At 40.9% G+C, this 18438-nt stretch overlaps 1 protein-coding gene across 1 annotated transcript; it reads left to right on the forward strand.

Moving 5' to 3' along the window:
- Positions 1-15: 15 nt before the first annotated feature.
- Positions 16-17118, forward strand: BTD (biotinidase). Its single transcript, XM_019535525.1, has 4 exons — positions 16-1390; positions 12168-12399; positions 14082-14231; positions 15378-17118. Exons 2-4 carry the CDS (start codon positions 12181-12183, stop codon positions 16560-16562), a joined length of 1554 nt encoding a protein of 517 aa, XP_019391070.1. The 5' UTR covers positions 16-1390; positions 12168-12180; the 3' UTR covers positions 16563-17118.
- The last annotated feature ends 1320 nt before the right edge of the window (positions 17119-18438 follow it).

Here is an 18438-nt window from a genome sequence, read left to right on the forward strand (position 1 = left end):
GTTTCATTTATGTGTAAAATGGGGATACCATCAATTCAAAGGTGAAGCTAAATTAATGTTTGAGACTTTAAAGGCAAAACAAAAAATGCAAAATATTAATAAAAAAGCGGAAATACATATTACTAATAAAAGGTATATTTGTAGCATTGTGCCAGCCTGTAACAATTGCCTTTCATTTAAGATGGAGATGAGTAAACAACTGAACTCATCCTTTAGAGGAGCAGGTGGCTGAAATAATTTCTCAGACAGCATAGGCTTATATCACTTAGAAGTAAATGTATCATTGGCAAGACTTTGAACATGCCTGGGTAGAGGAAGAGTTTGCAAGTGAAAAATGAGAAACATGAAGAAAGGAATGGAGAAAAGAAAGCTCTGGTATAGCCTGGATAAACGAGTATAACCGAAGTCAAGTTTTGAGTGAGTGTTTTGGCAGGGGAAGATGTTGATTGAACGAACCTTTGCCTTGATGGTCCGAGTTCTCCTTTGCATGGTCTTATTCTTTTACATAATTAAGTGCATCTAGTTCCCTTGTTCTTCCTAGGTCTATAACCAGTTCTGATAGTTTGTCTTTGCTCCACAAGTCTGCTGCCCACTTCCCTTTTAAGGATCACCTTTGAGGTTGCCAAAAAGAGGGAGAGCAACTGTTTTACCTCACTGTGTAGGGCTGGAGGAGAAGCAATGGTTTCAAATTGCAGCAAAGTAGATTGAGATCAGGTATCAGGAAGAACTTCATTACTGTTAGACTAGTGAAACAGTGGAATATGCTGCTCCAAGGAAGCTGTGGAATTGTCTTCTTGAAAATCTCCAAAGACGATGTTGCGGAAGAAGCATTAGATAGATGAGGAGTAATGTTCCTACATTCAGACAAGGGGGTAGACCAGATGACTCTTGGGTCCCTTGCAACCCTATGATTCTATGGTTTACATCACTGGGTTAAAAAGTAACTGGTATTTAGCTTGGGTAGCATCTGGTGCCTTCCCAGACTTGAGCAAGGGTTTTTTGTTCGAAAGTTCATTTAATCTCTCTTCCCAGCTGTAGAGTTGGTCCTATAAAAAGGTATGTTAAACAAATCTTTGGAACATTATAGCTACAACAATACTACAGTGCTGCTTCAGGAAAACAGGAGGTGGTATAGTTGTTGGAAATGAATAAAATTGCTTCAGATAATTTCTTTCCCTAACTGGAGGCACCTACAAAACCCCAAATATTGGCAAGTTGCTTGGTCTATAGGAGTAACACTGGCTTAAAGCAACAGCTGGAGGTTCCCTAAGAAAGGCTGAGAGAGAGCTTGCAGACAAAAGTGAAATCTCTTATGGAGAAATAAACATCTCAATAGATTGAAAAGCCTTGTATTAACACTCCTAGTCCAGACTGGTGAGAGACCGGTTAGGTGAGTGTGGGGGGTTCGGTTCACCGCGGTCACTACCGCCTCCACCCCCATCGGGATTGCTTACCAGGTGCCAAGGAGTAGCTCGCCTATATTTGGACTCTGCACGCGCTTGCCTCGCCTGCCATGACACTGATGATAATCCTGAACGGTTCAGATGGCCTGGCACGTGTCGTTCTAAAAGTGAGACTCCTTCGCTCCTCGCGGGTCCTGCATTGCTGAGGGCTCCACCACCCCTACACCCTCGCCCGTTCCACCGGGACATGGCCGCCTATCTAGGTCGGCCACATAATAAGGTCTCTCTCAAATTAATTCGAAAAAAAAGGAAAACAAAAAGGGTCAACACAAACAGGTATGGCCAGGGATTCTTCAGAGCTTGGGGCCCACTTCAATCCTCCTCGGACGTCCTCCGCTCTTTCCCTGTACACCGCGGGGTTGAAACCCATTTCCCAACTCCCCAGGAGTTCTTCAGCCCTCCCTAGGGTGCCTCGTGACCGCTTGGTCCTTTACTGACAGAGCAGCGATCTCACAGTTCGTGCCTGCCCCTCTATTACAGTCTATACGGTAGCCGGGCCTACCGGGTTCCAGCCGCTCCCGGCGGCCTCCCACAGTCTGCGGCCTCGCTGGGCTGGTTGCCCGGGTTCACAAACCCCGCACAAACCTTGCGCCAGAAAGTCCGTCCGCGTTTCAGGACGGTGCGCATCCACACAAGCGTGCTCCCGCCGGTGACCGCTTCCCGGCTGGACTCTTCCGGTTCCACCGCCCCTCTTCCTGACCCCGGCGTCTCTTTTATGTCGGCCCTCGCCGTCTGGGCCCCTCCTTCCTCCGTGCACTTGGAAGAGGTGTGTTCTCGCCCTGCGCTCTGTGTCTGAGTGCAGGATTTTAGCGCGGTTGTGCCGGGGTGGAGGGCCTTGGAGCCCGCCGGCTCCTTCTCTCCCTCACAGTGAGCAGCACGTCGACCAACCTAGACTGAAAGTTCCTTTTTCAAAGAGGGGAGAACAAGCAAACTTTAGCCAACTCAAAACTAATAGACAGACATGAGCTATAGCAAGAACTCCAGGGATGAAAAATTTAGCTCTAAGAAGATAAAAGGGACACAGACAACAGCAGAAGTCAGCAACCTCAGTTCAGGATTTGTCCAGTTAGAGGACTTGAATAGCAGAAGGTACTCAAATATTTACACAAGTTCTCCATCCTATTTATATCCCATTGAGACATACAGGGAAGGAGGTAGATTCTTTTAACTGGAATACTGCATAAATCCACCTTTGGAAGGGAAACTCCAGCGGGGATGTTTGATTTAGTAAAACATAAAGAGTCCAAATGAGTGATTACAAAGGTGGTTGGGGAGAGTGGGGAACAACTTGAGTGGCGCAGCTATGATGGTGCGGCAGAATATACCACTGAACAGAAAGTGAGTTATCCAACCCCTGTATACTAAGAGCCTCCCATTGGTCTGGGTTAGCCAAGACACAACTAAGAGTTAGAATCAGGGTAGGGGGAGAGGGTTTGAAGAAACTACCTGGCTTGGCCAAGGGCCTGAGACTTGGGATCCTGGCATACCTGGTTAAAAAAAAAGGACTTTCAGGATTAAGTAGCAATGGACTGATTTAGAGACATTCCCTTGGATTTAGACTTACACATTAGGATTAGTAGAGACTATCAGACAGACTAAGAAACGGTGAAATTTAATCTTTTCTTGTGGCAGCCAACCAGAACAGGAAACAGCCACTTGTGAGGAAGATACAAACACTAGAATGGGTTATTAGAGATTGTGGAGTTTCAATTAGTGGAAGCCTGTAAGAGCAAACACTTGGATGAAATACTTTAGATCAGGATGATCCTGCATGGAGCAAGGGATCACTGTACTAAATGCCCTGTGGTCCTTTCCAGCCCCATTTTTATAAGATTGCCATGAGCCTTGTAGGTAAATCTATGCGTCAAATATGCACATGGAAAGGGGAAATATTTATTTGTTTATGACATTATTACGTAATTAGGAAAAATAAATTCTGTTTCTAAAAGGAAAATAGGCACCATACACAAATTAAGGGAAGCGAATTCAGGGAAATTGTGGTCTGTGGATAAATTAATCGTAAGAGGCAATATTGTTATAAACATAAGGCAAATAAGAACAAAGCATCACAAAATGTCCAGTGATAAACCTATACCTGTTCTGGGAAATGGGAGGACAAAGCTGAAGGGGCAGATCTTGAAGATAAAAGGAAAAGTCGCACAGTGTGTGTGCTCATGTTTTCTTTTTTAAGATTCAGGCAAATGACAATAATAATACAGGTCAGCTTTAAAATATAAGGATCAATTATAGTGGTTCAGAACTAAATTAGACCAGTCAGATTAAACCAAAACATACTGGTCTGAAATGGAATCAATGATTGGGCACCTCACCATAAATTTGGTGGGTTTGAAAGCTGGAGCTTGAGAATTTCCATAAGAAGCCTGGATAGTCAGGATAGTAGATAAGCTCCCAACTGGTTATGATTACCAGTTACTAACCATTGTAAAATCTGTACCAGGACAGTTTTTTTTCCTATTTCAGTCTGTGGGAATTCTTTCTTTTCCAGTAAGCAAACTGTTTTGCCTCCAGGGCAGAACACATTAACATCATTTCTATGTTATATTAGCTTTCCAGTAAAGGAAAGAGGAAAAGTACTTTAAAAAATGGCTTGAGACCTAGAGTTTTGCTCCAGTTCCTATGGATCAGAAATAGGAACAAATCCCTGTTAATTTGGAGAACATTTTTGACAAGCAACACATGATACAAGAAGTAATCTTGGTTACAAAATGGAAATAGTCTCCAAGAAAATATAATATAATTTACATTCTCTAAAGCACATCTATAAATTCACATCCTAGGATTTTATAATTACTCATTCAGTTAATTGAATGTCAAATCTGTTTGGTTTGCAAGCAAAAAGGTGATTATCTATTTTTTCCCTATTCAACCTACATACAGCAAATTCAAACTAGCATCTAGAAATCCAAGTTCAGATTTTTCCTTCACCAGCAACAAAAGATTTCTAATTAGACTCTGCTTGCCAATTTTTGTTGAAGAATGACTCAGAATAGAATCCGTCACCCTATTATGTAGGCACAGTTTTGGCTGTAGAGGGATGACATGAGTAGAAAAGCTAGTTTTTCTTCAGGACTTAAGTCAAGAAATATGACTCGGTGCCTCCGCTCGCCTTTCAATAAAAAAGTCCAATTTCCCTCTCCCCCATGCTTTAGACATCCTGTAGTCATTTACACTTGTCCAAAAGGGATGTCAAATATTAGGCTGAAAAAAACAGAACCAGCCCAAGACTGAACAGTTACAAACTGCCTGCAGATAAATTTAGATAGGAAATTAGAAGATTTCCAACAAAGTGAAGTTTTGGAATTGTATTCCAAGCGAAGTAGTGGGGGCTAACTGCCTGCGTTGCTTTATGATTTAACTTAAGTTTATGGAAAGGATAGCATGATGGGACAGAGAGTTCTGGCCCGGCAATCAGTGAAAGAGTGACGTGGAATCATGCATTTGCAATATCCATTTTGGAACGTAGAAGTAATTCTCTTGTGATGTGGTAGGCGTCTGGTAATCCCATACTCCTGGGCTTTTGCTGGTTGTCAGTATGGACTAGGAAGGAATTTTGTCCTATAAATACCACTGGCTTCTTAGGGGATGCAGGGGAGCACAACTCACAGTGGGGAAAGAGGTTACCCATGGGTCCAGAAATTTGGAGTGAGGGGACAATGGCATTGTTAACTGCCGCACCTCCCAGAGCTGTGGCAGTTAATGCTGCCCGCATACCCTGTCATATTTCTGGCTCACAAGAGCCCTTTTCTTCGCATATTGTGCAGACCCCCATTTTCCCCAGATGGTTGTGGGGAAGGTGGCGTGGGTCATGTGTGAGAACATATGGGATTAACCAATTACTTTGTAAACGTGATGGTAGAATATTGCCCATTACTGTTGTCTTCTCTGTTTTTACCTATGGCATGTGGTGCTGGCGTTTGTGATATTATGTCTCGTAGTTGTGCATGGGGCTTTGAAGTGACAATTTTGGGGATACATGGGTAAATGCCTGCCTGAAAATACAGGGACTGGATTTGATGGACCAGGAAACCCCTTCCAGTTCTGTGCTGACACCAATTTAAGTCACGGAGAAATTCTGATTTGACAGCATTTTATATCCCTTTTGTAAAGAGGCAGTTAGCTGCACAGTACACAGGAGCATCAGACCCATTACTTTCTTTATGACTTACTGTTTGAATACCATTCTTTCCATAATTTTACAGGTAAGGCAAATATTTCTGTTATTTGTCATTTCCTCGATGTGCATTTTATTTAGGCATTGTGCATTAGCCTCTTTCATAGGGAAGACAAATATTTAATCACAAAATACAGAATGTTATGACCAGTTTCATCATGGCACACTTCAAAAATTATTTTCATAAAGCAAATCTCTCCAAAGTATCCACTGGCAAAAAGTGAAAGTGGTGCTTGTGTTTTTATCATGTTTTATGTAATCTTGAGTCAAAACAAAGGTATTTCATAAAAGATTTATAGGTGGGCAACTTGGCAGCTTGAAACTAGTTAAAGAAGAAGCTAACAGGAAGCATTTATTACAATGTTAGAGATTTTAACTATATTTAATAGTATAATTTGAGCCTTGTATTTGTTTGATTTTTTTTCTCTTTTCCATGGTATCTGCAACACCAGTTTGATAACACCACTGTATTGGGCATTTGAAGAAAAATAGCTGTGGTCTTTACTGCTCTGATAAATCAGAAAACTTATTTTCCATAGTAAAAATCCTTTGTATGTAATTATGTATATAACATTCCAGGTTTAATGGAAGTATCACTTACTGTATTCCTTTATAATAAAAAGTTTTTATGGATTTCCTAGACATTTTGTTTTTTTGTTAGCAGAAATGGATCAGAAAGCGTGGACAGAAAGCAAGAGTGACACAAGGATGAATGCTTGTAGCTCTTCATTTTGGAATTTAAACAATCTCTCCCCCTCTCCATCTGTCAGGCCCCAAGGGCATATAACCACCTTAACTAAAGCCTTCTGTCTTCTCCTAGCTTGCGTAGATTTCCTTGTTGCATCTTCACCTGTTCTTTCCAGAACAGTTTTTATGTTATCTTCTCATCATTGCCTTGATCTACCTTGAGGTCTGGTACCCTCCAACTCAGCTTCCAAAATTTGCCTTGTATGCCTTCTCTTCAGCTCTCATGATGTCTTTTCCATTTCATTCTCTATGCTCTTACCTTGCTCAAGATGTCAGGTCTTTTGTAAAGGTCTACAAGGCCTTCTTCTCCATACTCCATTGTCTTGTATTGGACCAACTAAAACAATAAGATATTTTAAATTGATCTGTTTTGAACATGCAGTGATTTCAGTGAAATACTGCATTTAACATTTTCTAACTCATGCCGTTAACTTGAGATTACTGCATCATCTCTATCTTCTAGCATACTGATTACGTATACTGTGATTTTTCGCTTGCCATACAGAGAAGAATACTTAGTCCCAGAACTGTGTTTGGTTTGCTTGTATTTTTAATCTTACACACTAACTCAAAGCTGTCCAATTTCTGGGCTGCTGGGGGCCTTATGGCACACAGGTTATAAACCTAGGAGCCACATGCCATGCAGACTTTTTCCCACTCCACCCAACACTCCTGTACTCCACACACAGCCAGCCTCCTGTCCCCATGCCACATACGCAGCCACACACCACTCCTGGCAGCCTGGAGCCCTCTTGCTGTGCTTTCCCATCACCCACCAGGAGCTGGGCAGGAAGCAGAAACTGGAGGAAGGAGGGGGAGCCCAGAAACCACAGCTGCTCCAGCAGCTGCAGCAATGTGGGGAGCAGTGGCTGGTCAAGAGCCTGCGGGTCTAATGCCAGTTGGACAGCAATGCATTACAATTATAGAATCATAGAGCATTAGGGTTGGCAGGGACCTCAGGAGGTCATCTAGTCCAACCACTTGCTCAAACCAGGACCATTCCCAAATAGATCATCCCAGCCAAGGCTGTTTAGCCGGGTCTTAAAAACCTCCAAGGAGGGAGATTCCACAACCTCTCTGGGTAGCCTGTTCCAGTCCTTTACTACCCTCTTAGTGAGGATGTTTTTCCTAATATCTAACCTAAACTTCCCTTGCTGCAACTTTAAAGTATTGCTCTTTGTTCGGTCATCTGCCACCACTGACAACAGTCAAGGTCCATCCTTTTTCAAACCACCCTTCAGGCATTTGAAGGCTGCTATTAGATCCTCTCCGTCTTCTCTTCTCCAGATGAAATAAGCCCAGTTCCCTCAGCCTTTCCTCAGAAGTCACATGACCTAGCTCTCTAACCATTTTTGTTGCCCTCCGTAGGAAGCTAATTTGTCCCCATCCTTTCTGTAGTGGGGCGCCCAAAACTAGACACAGCACTCCAGATGTGGCCTCACCAGTATAGAGGCCAGAATAGAGGGGGATAATCACTTCCCTTGTTCTGCTGGAAACATTTATTAATTCAGCCCAGTATTGCTGTTACTTTTATTCACAACAAAGACACATTGTTGGCTCATATTCAGTTTACTGTCCACTGTAACCCCCAGGTCCTTTTCTGTAGAGCTGCTGATTATCACGGGGTTGTACCATCTTAAGTGTAGGACTTTGCATTTGTCCTTACTAAACCTCATGAGATTTATTTTGGTCCAGTCCTCCAATTTGTTGAGGTCTCTCTGAATCCTAACCTTACCTTCTCCAGGATATCTAGTACTCCCCCTGGCCTGGTGTCATCAGCAAACTTGCTGATGGTGCACTCCATCCCATCGTCCAGATTGTTGATAAAGACATTGGACAAAACCAGCTCCAGGACCGAACCATGGGGTACTCCACTTGATACGGGCTGCCAATTAGACATGGAGCTATTGATTACTACCCTTGGAGCCTGACCATCCAGCCAGGTTTTTCTTAGCCTTCTTACAGTCCATTCATCCAGTCTGTACTTTCTAAGCTTGCCTGCAAGAATGTAATGGAAGACTGTATCAAAGGCTTTGCTAAAGTCAGGGTATAATCACATCCACTTCTTTTCCCCCCACCCACAGAGCCACTGACCTCATCATAGAAGGCTGTCAGGCATGACGTGCCCTTGGCAAATCCATTCTGACTGTTCCTAATCACCTTTTCCTCCAGGTGCTTAGAAATGGATTTCTTGAGGACCTGCTCCACGATTTTCCAGGGACCGAGGTGAGGCCGACTGGCCTGTAGTTCCTCAGATCCTACTTCTTCTGCTTCTTAAAGATGGACACTATCTTTGCCCGTTTCCATTCATTCCAGGACCTCTCCTGATCACCATGAGTTTTCAAGGATAATGGCCAGTGGGTCAGCAATCACATCAGCCAACTCCTTCAGCACCCTCAGGTACACTGTCTGGTCCCATGGAGTTGTACACATCCAGTTTTTCTAAATAGTCCCTAACCTGGTCTTTCACTACTGTTGGCTGCTGACCTCTTCCCTAAACTGTGCTGCCAGGTGCAGTAGTTTGGGAGCTGACCTTGCCTGTGAAAACTGAGGTAAAAAAGGCATTGAGCACTTGAGCCTTTTCTGCATCATCTTGTCACTAGGTTACCTCCCTGTTTCTGTAAGAGACTCACTTTCCCTGATGGTTTTCTTGTTGCTGATATACTTGTAGAAACCCTTCTACCCTTCATGTCCATTGCTAGCTGCAACTCTAGTTGTGATTTGGCTTTGCTGATTTCATGCCTGCATGCCTGAGGGATACCTTTTAAACTAGCTTGCAAGAACAGTCCGACTCAATTATGATAACTTTTCCAGTTTTGAATTTGTGTATAGAGCAGCAGTAGAAATTGACCTGCTTTGTTCATGCAGAAATGGATTGACAATTAGAGTTCCTGAGAGAGATTTAATGAACAGAATAAATATAAAGAACATTAAAGGAAAATGAAAGTGTCATTAAGAAAAATAATCTAATTAAATTATGAGCCTCTAAAAATGCTTAACACAGCATTTGGAGATATCATTATATACCATAATATTGTTTGCTTCAATACAGCTTTCTGTTTAAACCCTAGATACATGTGCTGATCTCAATTAATTAACTCATAATTTTTGTGCCCAATTATGCCCATTGAATTTTTCACAAACAGGGAAGTCATCACATTTTCCATTAATAGAAATTATTTACAACACAAGAGGGCCACAAATACAGTATACAGTTGAATTAAATTCCCTTTATCATTTTAGCAGCTATTCCATTTTCCAGGATTCTTTCAGCAGGTCTGTTACTTAAAATAGCTTTCCAGTACTCCTTTAGAATAAACAAATGGTTACAGAAAGTGAACAGAGAAGGTGAAATGGAGGGTTTTTTATATACACCAGTAATACTGATTTTAGAATTTGGTTGGGATAAGTTAAGGATCCAGGCTGAAACCCTTTTAAGTCAAGGGAAATGGAGTCAGTTTCAGCAGAGACTATGCCTCCATACACATATTCAAATTCTGGGAATTCTCCCAGGTTTGTTCTCCTGATAAGAAAACCTACCCAGAGAGACACATGAACAGATATTTGGATGCTGAGCCTTTGAAGAGCAGAGAGCTTGCAGTGCTGATGGCTGATGCTGAACAGCCAGGGCCCCTGCCTGCCCCATGTAAAATTCTCAGTATACTCTGCAGGCTCCTCCAGTCTGCCCAGAAGCAGGGGGTACCCCTGACTAGTTGACTCAGACTGCCTGTCTCCCTGCTTTTTATTTTATTTATATAAGTTACACAGTATAGTGGCAGCGCTATAATAAATAATTTCAGCTTTTATTAGAAAACATACAAGAAAACCAAACTAAACTAAACCATCTCTAGCTGTTATTAATTTGCTCATAGATATAATTAAATAAAATGTTCCTGGTCAAATTAGCCAGATCAGTCCCAAATCCTTTGAATTGTTCCATATTGGCCATGTTCCTGGCAAGCATATGCGGCCTTGCTACCAGCAAGTATTGATAAAGGACTGTTGTCAGACCTTACTGATATATAAATATTCCATGGATTTTAGAATACTTTTTTTTTTTTTTTTTTTTAAATAAATGAAACAGATTGGGATCCAGCATACGTATAAGTATGGCTTAAGGCTAATGGTTGTTGCTTCCAATATATCCTTTATGGCACACCGAGGAAATTGGGGTCAGCAGCTCTCTCCCTTCCTGGGTTGGGAGAGATGCATCTTCCAGAGCATTTGCCATAACTATTTTCTTTTGAAATGAAAATGCTTTAATTTAAGCTAACAGCTACATACCTGCTAAAAATCAGCAGGGTACAACAACTGCACAGCAGTGTTTAAATCATGGTAATTAATTCTCACTTATGAGTGGATGGATCTGTGCAACCTTCCTGCATCCCCTTGAATTCACTGAAATCCCAAATTTCACCAAAGATGCCAGAAACATGATGGCAGACATCTTGTTTCTTCATGTCGTGGTGGTGGACGCTTATCAATTGTTTGACGTATGGAAAATAACATGCGGTTTTTACATGGCACTTCACATGTTCATACCATCGCAGAGAAATATACTAGTATACTGAATCCTCATGAAGATGCTGACTAGGTTAGTGTTTTCCTTACTTTGCTGATGGGAAGTGATTTGGTCAAAATCATACCAAGTCAGTGACAAAGACAGAATGCAGGCCTGCCCAACTTCTAGCTCCTTGCACATATTTTTGCAGACTGGTATCTTCCAGCCTTTGGGAAAGGTGAGTGGGAAGACATCTTCTGAGTTCTCGTACTGTTAAGAATATGTATATTGTATTCTATCCTGCTGCTGCTGAGTGTGTTGAAGGAGTTTGACAGGAGGAGAAATCACCGGATGCTCTTAGTGATTCATCTAAGATACATAGTCACAAGTCATTAGTTTGGGTTTTTCTTATTTTGCTGCAACAGCTTTAAATTGTTACTGGTAGATGTTTTGCGTGCTAGATTGTCAACACTGTTTTGTCCAGAGTGGGAAACAGAGGAAAGGAAATTTATCTGAGAACCCCAGAGTAGAGATAAAAAGTGTATGTAATACTTTTTTGGGCAGCGTATTTCTTTTTTCTGTCTGTAATAACCAGTAATAATATCAGCCTGCACTGCAGTCAGCATTTTTCTTTGCAGTTTGTGAATGAGTTCACTGAATGAAGTGAGATTTAGTTTATAGTTATTACTCTTTAAAAATGGTGCAGGATGATTCCATAAACCATAAGAGAAGGTCCTTCTGAGGATAAAAAAGCAGATGCTTGCAAGAATATCTCATAAACTTAATTCCTTTGGCAATGATCTGTTTTAGCTTTGAAGGGAAAAGGTACATTGCTGGAGTCTGATTTCCAAACAGCTTGTGTCTAGGAAATATTATAGAGCTGGGGTTAAAGTGGAAAGTTTTGACTATTTGTTAACCTTTGCCAAAAGTTGACATTGCTCAGATCTTAGGGTTTAAGCTGCATCCTATAAATGAAATTTACAGTTGTCCTAGAAGATAGGGTTGGAAACTGAGCAAACACAGTTTCTTTCCCCAGACATGTATGTAGTAGAAATACTTTTGAAAGTGATGTCTTTATTTAAAACTTCAGATCAAACAGTTTACTATAATTTTTAGAAGCAGCAATGGTGTGAAAAATATCTATTCCAATTCTCTTTCAAATAAATCCCAGAGTTAAATCATCAGTATCAATTTATTAAGAGTCAAACTTAAATTCCTGGCATTATTTTTTGTTCAGATGTTTTGCTCTTCTGTTTCACTTTAGATCCATTGCAGACATGTTGGAAGCCCTTTGTGAACTAATTTTGGTTTTCTTCTGCTATCAAGTTGATTCAGTAGAACTTCAAAGAGAGGGACATTATGTTGCTGCTGTGTATGAACATGAATCCATACTGAGTCCTAATCCAACAGCCCTCACTGATCGACAGGCTGCATTAGAACTAATGAGAAGAAATCTAGACATCTACGAAGAGCAAGTAATAGCTGCAGCCAAACAAGTAAGATATGATAGGATGAGTATTTTTTGGGCAGTCTTAACTTGTGTAAAATACGTTTTTATAATTGAAGACAATCTTTTCAAACTTGGTTACCTAAAGTTCGACACCTGGGCTAAGTACAGACAGTCAGAAAGCCCAACGCTGAATCAATTCAGTCTTTGCAGGTTAGTCTAAACTGTGGAAATTAAACTGAAAAACAAGAACTGGACACATTTACTTCCGATTCAGGAAATGCAGCCACATGCCTGCAGTGGCTCAGGCCAGAAGCAGGGGGGCGCTAGAGCATGGCTCTGGCACAGCCAGCGTGGGCTGTGTGTTCAGTTCCTCTTTCTGTTGCTCCCAAGGTCTCTGGGATTTGCATTCCAGAATCAGAAGCAGGACTTTGCAAGGTTGCTCATCTCTTCTGCTTGCAGGTGCCTGTGGGATTTGTAGTCCACAGATGCAGCCAGCAGTAACTTTCAGCAAGTTTAGCAGAGCAGCTCTGTACTCAAGGGAAGTGGGTTTAACTGGGGGCAGTGAAGGGGAAGGGGAGGCAGACCCCCCCAAAACCCTTCTCTGCTGGAGCAGACAGCACAGCCCAGCCCAGGGCTAGAAAGCATGCTGGGATGCTTGGTAATCAGAGAATCTGAACAGCTGGCAACTCCCACTCAGGTCAGTACCTCTTGAATTCAGATCAGTTAATAAGTTCCTTTATTTCAGGTACTCAGATTTGAAGAACAGGCCCACTTGTTGGTGAACAATTTTTCAGTTTTTTATTGAAAATCCAACGTAAAATACTGCAGACCTCTTCAGCTCCTCTCCTCTTTTCTAGGTCTTCATTATATACTTACCAGTAGAGCAGTATCTGTCACCTTCATGTCTCTGTGAGCTGCATCCTTTACTTGCAGGGTTGGGCCTGTGGATTGTTTACTTACATAAAAATCAACAACTCTGTAAGAAAATAGGAACTGCCTTCATGAATAGCATGTGGGTTGCTGTGAGAGGAGTTTATGCTCCTCCAGGGTAGGCATGACCAATAGAAACAGGTAGGGACAATGTGGAACTCTTTAAGGGTAGGTACATTGTGACCTTGCACCCATATTATATATCACTACTTAATCTTTTGCATGATCTATGAAGCAGTGTTAATATAGCATCCAGGATAGGTGTAAATGATCCTTCTTAAGGGAAAGTATGAGAAAGGAGAACAAGCCTTGACCCTAGACTAGAAATTCCTAGCAGCTTCCTGTTAGACTGATGGGTTGGCTGTACCAGCTAAGGGAGGGTGCTAACACAGACCTTAGAATGAGCTGTTATTTGTTTTTGCAAAGAAAATCTCCAATTCCTATTTTCCTGAGCACGGAACAAACATAGTTATTTATGAAGATTTAAAAAGTCACCTAGAACTGTATCACTGGTTATGAAAGCACATAAGAAAGGAAGAGGTGGGGGAGTCGTAGTGAGTTACAGACTGACACTAGAAGTAAAAGGTATTTCTGCTGTTTCCTTCCCAAGTCATGAAGGGCCCAAAGACAAAGATCCTAGAAGAGCCCAGCAGGTCATCTGAGCTGCACTGTAGAGAGGCCATCCCTCTCGTATCCAGCAGAGCCCATGAACCTATTCTGTCCTTATGAAGGAGAGGGGGAAAGTTCAAGGAGCGCAGAGATCCCTAGCTGCCAGCTGTGTTTTTGTTTTTCTTACAGGGGGCGCAGATCATTGTCTTTCCTGAAGATGGAATCCATGGCTTCAACTTCACCAGAAAGTCAATTTTCCCTTACTTAGAATTCGTTCCAGATCCCCGCTCCATGACATGGAATCCATGCAGACAGCCACATCTGTTCAATGATACAGAGGTATGTTTTAAAGTAACGTACTACAGGGTGTGATGGAAAAACAGAGGACTTAGACTCCAGGTGGTGAACAGGCAGCAGGAGCAAAGTTCTTAAAAAAAATTAACTGTCTCAAGTTTACGTAAAGAAATAAGCAATAAAAACCCCATAGTTTGTAAGGACCAGATTCCTCAGTGACTCTCAGTTTACACTGGCTTTGTTCCATAAACAGAATTACACCATTTTTGCACCTGTGTTATTGAGAACGGTAGCAGCCCTATGTGAGCAGAATTGATGCCATGTAGAGAGTTGCTGAAAGGAGGCAGGTTTCTAGAAAAGCAGATTGAAGCTTTACTATCTGCTGATTTAATTAACAGTTCATTTTCATCAGTACTTTCTTTTTTAAATATTTTGTTATGTAAAAATGAAGTAACAGTCCCTCACTGGACACAATTTATCTATGTTTACTGAAGGGATTTAACAGAGTAATGCAGTGGTTGTACCAAATGTTCCCCCCCGCCCCAAACTCAAGGAAATCCAGGTACTGTTAAGTAACTCTCTTCACTCCCTTTCTTTTTCAGTTAAGTGAATGGGCAAGCATGATAGGAAAGCATTGAGATAAAACTATGAAAATAAAGATTTTTATCCTTAAATACAAACTGGTATTTTAAGATAATGTTAAGCTCAAGTTCACATAATTGAAAAAAGTTATGGAGCCATTTTGTCCTTATCATTACTATGTTCCTATTTCTAAATTGCACCCTTTGAGCACTTGCACTGCTACATGAATGCTTTTATCTAACCTGAAGAGATTTGCACTCATATTTGCAATGGAGCCCATTTCTAAAGGTGAAAAATCAAGCCCTAAAAATATAAGGGAAGACTTTTTTTTCTTTTCAGTAAATGAAAAATGTGAGACTACAATCTAAATTAATTTTCTAAGGTGTTTTGCGGGAATTGGAAAATTCAGGTCACAAACATACCTTTATATAAGGAAGCACTTGTCCCAAAGATAGTTCACTACAAAAATCACTTGCTAAGTTTAGACTGAAATTGTTAATTTTTTTCCAACTATGAAAATGTTAAAATTTCAAGAGATTTTTAAGACACCTCAAGTAAGTGTCCTTTCATGTTCAAAAATGCTTATGTGTTCCTAACCCATTTCTCCAGGTTCTTCAGCGACTGAGCTGCATGGCATTGAGAAATAAAATATTCCTAGTGGCAAACATAGGAGCTAAGCAGCCCTGTGAGCACAGTGATGTACGCTGCCCACCTGATGGCAGATACCAGTTTAATACAGATGTTGTGTTTGATGACAGTGGTATGCTGGTAGCTAGATACCGCAAACAAAACCTGTATTTTGAGTATTCCTATGATACCCCATCAACAGTTGATTATTCGATTTTTGATACACCTTTTGCTGGCAAGTTTGGCATATTCACTTGTTTCGATATACTCTTCTATGAGCCTGCAGTGAGACTTATCAAGCAGTACAATGTGAAGCAGGTTGTGTATCCAACTGCATGGATGAACCAGCTCCCACTCTTGTCTGCTGTGGAATTTCAGCAAGCTTTTGCAACTGCTTTCAGCATCAATATTTTGGCAGCTAATATCCACCACTCCACTTTGGGTATGACAGGCAGTGGCATATACACTCCATCAAAGTCCTTCATTTATCATGACCTAAGAAGTCACAATGGCAAGCTCATAGTAGCAGAGATCCCTGTGATTACACCTGATCGTGAAACCAATTGGGAGAGTAGTACAAAATATGGAGAGACCATAGATCTTCCAAACAAAAATTCTGCAAGTCTCCCTCTAAATGATCAAGTTTGTCATAAAAAGGATCAAGAGGCTTGTTGCATGGTAGCAGGTAAAGCAGATGAAGAACTCTTGCCAGTATTTTATGCAGAGATGATGTATGATAATTTCACTTTTGTTCCTGTAAGGGGACAAGAAGGGGAGGTCCAGGTTTGTGCCAACTCCCTCTGTTGTTACTCACATTACCAGAGACCTGTTTTATCTGATGAAGTGTATGCACTGGGAGTCTTTGATGGGCTTCACACAGTGCATGGCACATACTATGTTCAGGCCTGTGCATTAGTGAAGTGTGGTGGCCTCAGCTATAGCACCTGTGGGCAGGAGGTCACGAATGCAACTGCTTTGATACATTTCCAGCTGTGGGGAAACTTCAGTACTTCCTATATCTTTCCTCTACTGCTGACATCTGATGTTACATTGGACTTTCCTGACCACTTGGGTTGGAAAAACAACTACTATTTCATGGACAAAAATGGATTATCCTCTGGCTTAGTGACAGCTGCTTTATATGGACGATGGTATGAGAAAGACTAGCACAGATATCTGATCCAACCAGAAATCATGTAAATCAGAATTTTCAGTTTTGACACCTAAACCGAGTGGCCTTAATTTCAGAGATGCTAAACACCTGCATCCCTCAGGACTTAAGTTATTGACACTGAAGATACGGTTCTATTATTAAGCTTCCACATTAGAGACTATTGACCCACATTAGAGACTATTGACTGAATTCCTTTATCTTCAGAACAGGTCATAAACCCAGGGTCTCTACCTCGCTAAAATATCACCTACTAAAAATAAAACCACCTTCTCCCTCAGAACAAGAGACCATATTTACATTTGACAGGAGACTTTAATACGAAAATGAGGCCCCTCCCGTAACATATATACAGTTAATCACATCTTCAGTTTTAATAACCCAGTCACACACTAAATTTAATGGTGGCATAAAACAAGGAATAAGCTGTAAAGTTATACCACAAAAAAATGTCTAATAACTGGGTGGCTGGTTCCTGTCATGCCATTAATTGAACATGTGGCCAACTTGCTACTTGCCAGTGCACTGGCAATAAGGGACAATGGGATCTGAAGCTCAATCCCACAATCACACCTCTTGCCATGTGTGGCATGGCAGGAAGCGCCATTGTATGGATTGCACATGAGATCCCACTATGCCTTTACATGCACATCTAGTAATCATAGAGCTCATTTTGTTTTAAATTCTAGAAAAGCAATACAGTTAGGGTTTTTAAGTATTTTGGAGGGCTTTCAGGGAAGATTTTAAAATCTATTGACAGGTTTCTAACAGGAAAGTTTATTTTTGTGATCAATACTGATTAATCTAGCTGTGAATTTTGTTAGCTCTAAGTTTTGCACAGGTTAGTACCAGGGTCAGGCTTTGATAACCATGACAAACAAAAATAACCTGTAAGCATGATTCATAAAAAAAAGCCTTTTTAGCAAGTATAAGTGCTTGGGGTTTCTTAACATTTTGCTGATGGTTGCTGCAGCATTTCATTTACATTTTCTAGAAAACAGAAAAATTAGATAGTTTTAAAGTAAAAGCTGTTATGATAACTTTTAGCATAGGACAACTACATCCTGTCACTGTTTGAGATGGAAGGAATGGAGAAAAAGACAGCAACAAAGCAGCTTGAGTGGAGAAAAAAAATACTACAAGAAAGAGGAATCAGTAGAAGGAGAACCAGGAAAGAGGTATGGAGCCAAATGGAAGAGCAATAGGCAAGACATAAGAACAGTAAACCTGCCTGTGAAACAGGGTGGTCTAGTTCTGCACTCACAGTTTAGCATAATAAGCACCTCCTAATTTTAGGAAATAAAAGTATAATGCTAAAGTTGGTCCTTAGTTTTGGCTGTGTGAAACAGCAGTTGAACTTATCATTACAGTTTTGGTCATCTGAAACTTGCTGCAGCACTATGAACATTTATAGAGGATTTTTATTTGTCTGGGAACAAAAATGAAATCAAATGAATGTGGAAAATTCAAGCTTCAGCATAAGACTTCATTTGCATCATAGTATGCAAGGCACTGTGCTAAAAAGGTAGTTACAGCTACATTTTTATATTAATTACTCTATCACCCACACTGCTCTGGTGTTTCAATCTGCTCCAATTTAAAGATGAAGTTATTTTAAAGATGGTTATAATTTTGAGATGTTTTACCTAAAATCTTTTAATAGGACTTGCAAAAAGTTCCTAATGGATTAGGAGATTAAAAGGTTTTATATAAAAAAATTGTATATGCTAGATGGAAGGATACTGGTGAATAGTCAAGCTGATAAATTAGGAAAACATTGTTTCTGGAGCAATAGCTATGATTTACGTGTTGTATTACTGTATCATGCTGACAAACTATTATACTACAATGAAGTGAGAAGAGAGGATGATT

Source organism: Crocodylus porosus, unplaced genomic scaffold (genome assembly GCF_001723895.1).
Source record: "Crocodylus porosus isolate Cpor-Errol unplaced genomic scaffold, CroPor_comp1, whole genome shotgun sequence".
NCBI lineage: Eukaryota > Metazoa > Chordata > Crocodylia > Crocodylidae > Crocodylus > Crocodylus porosus.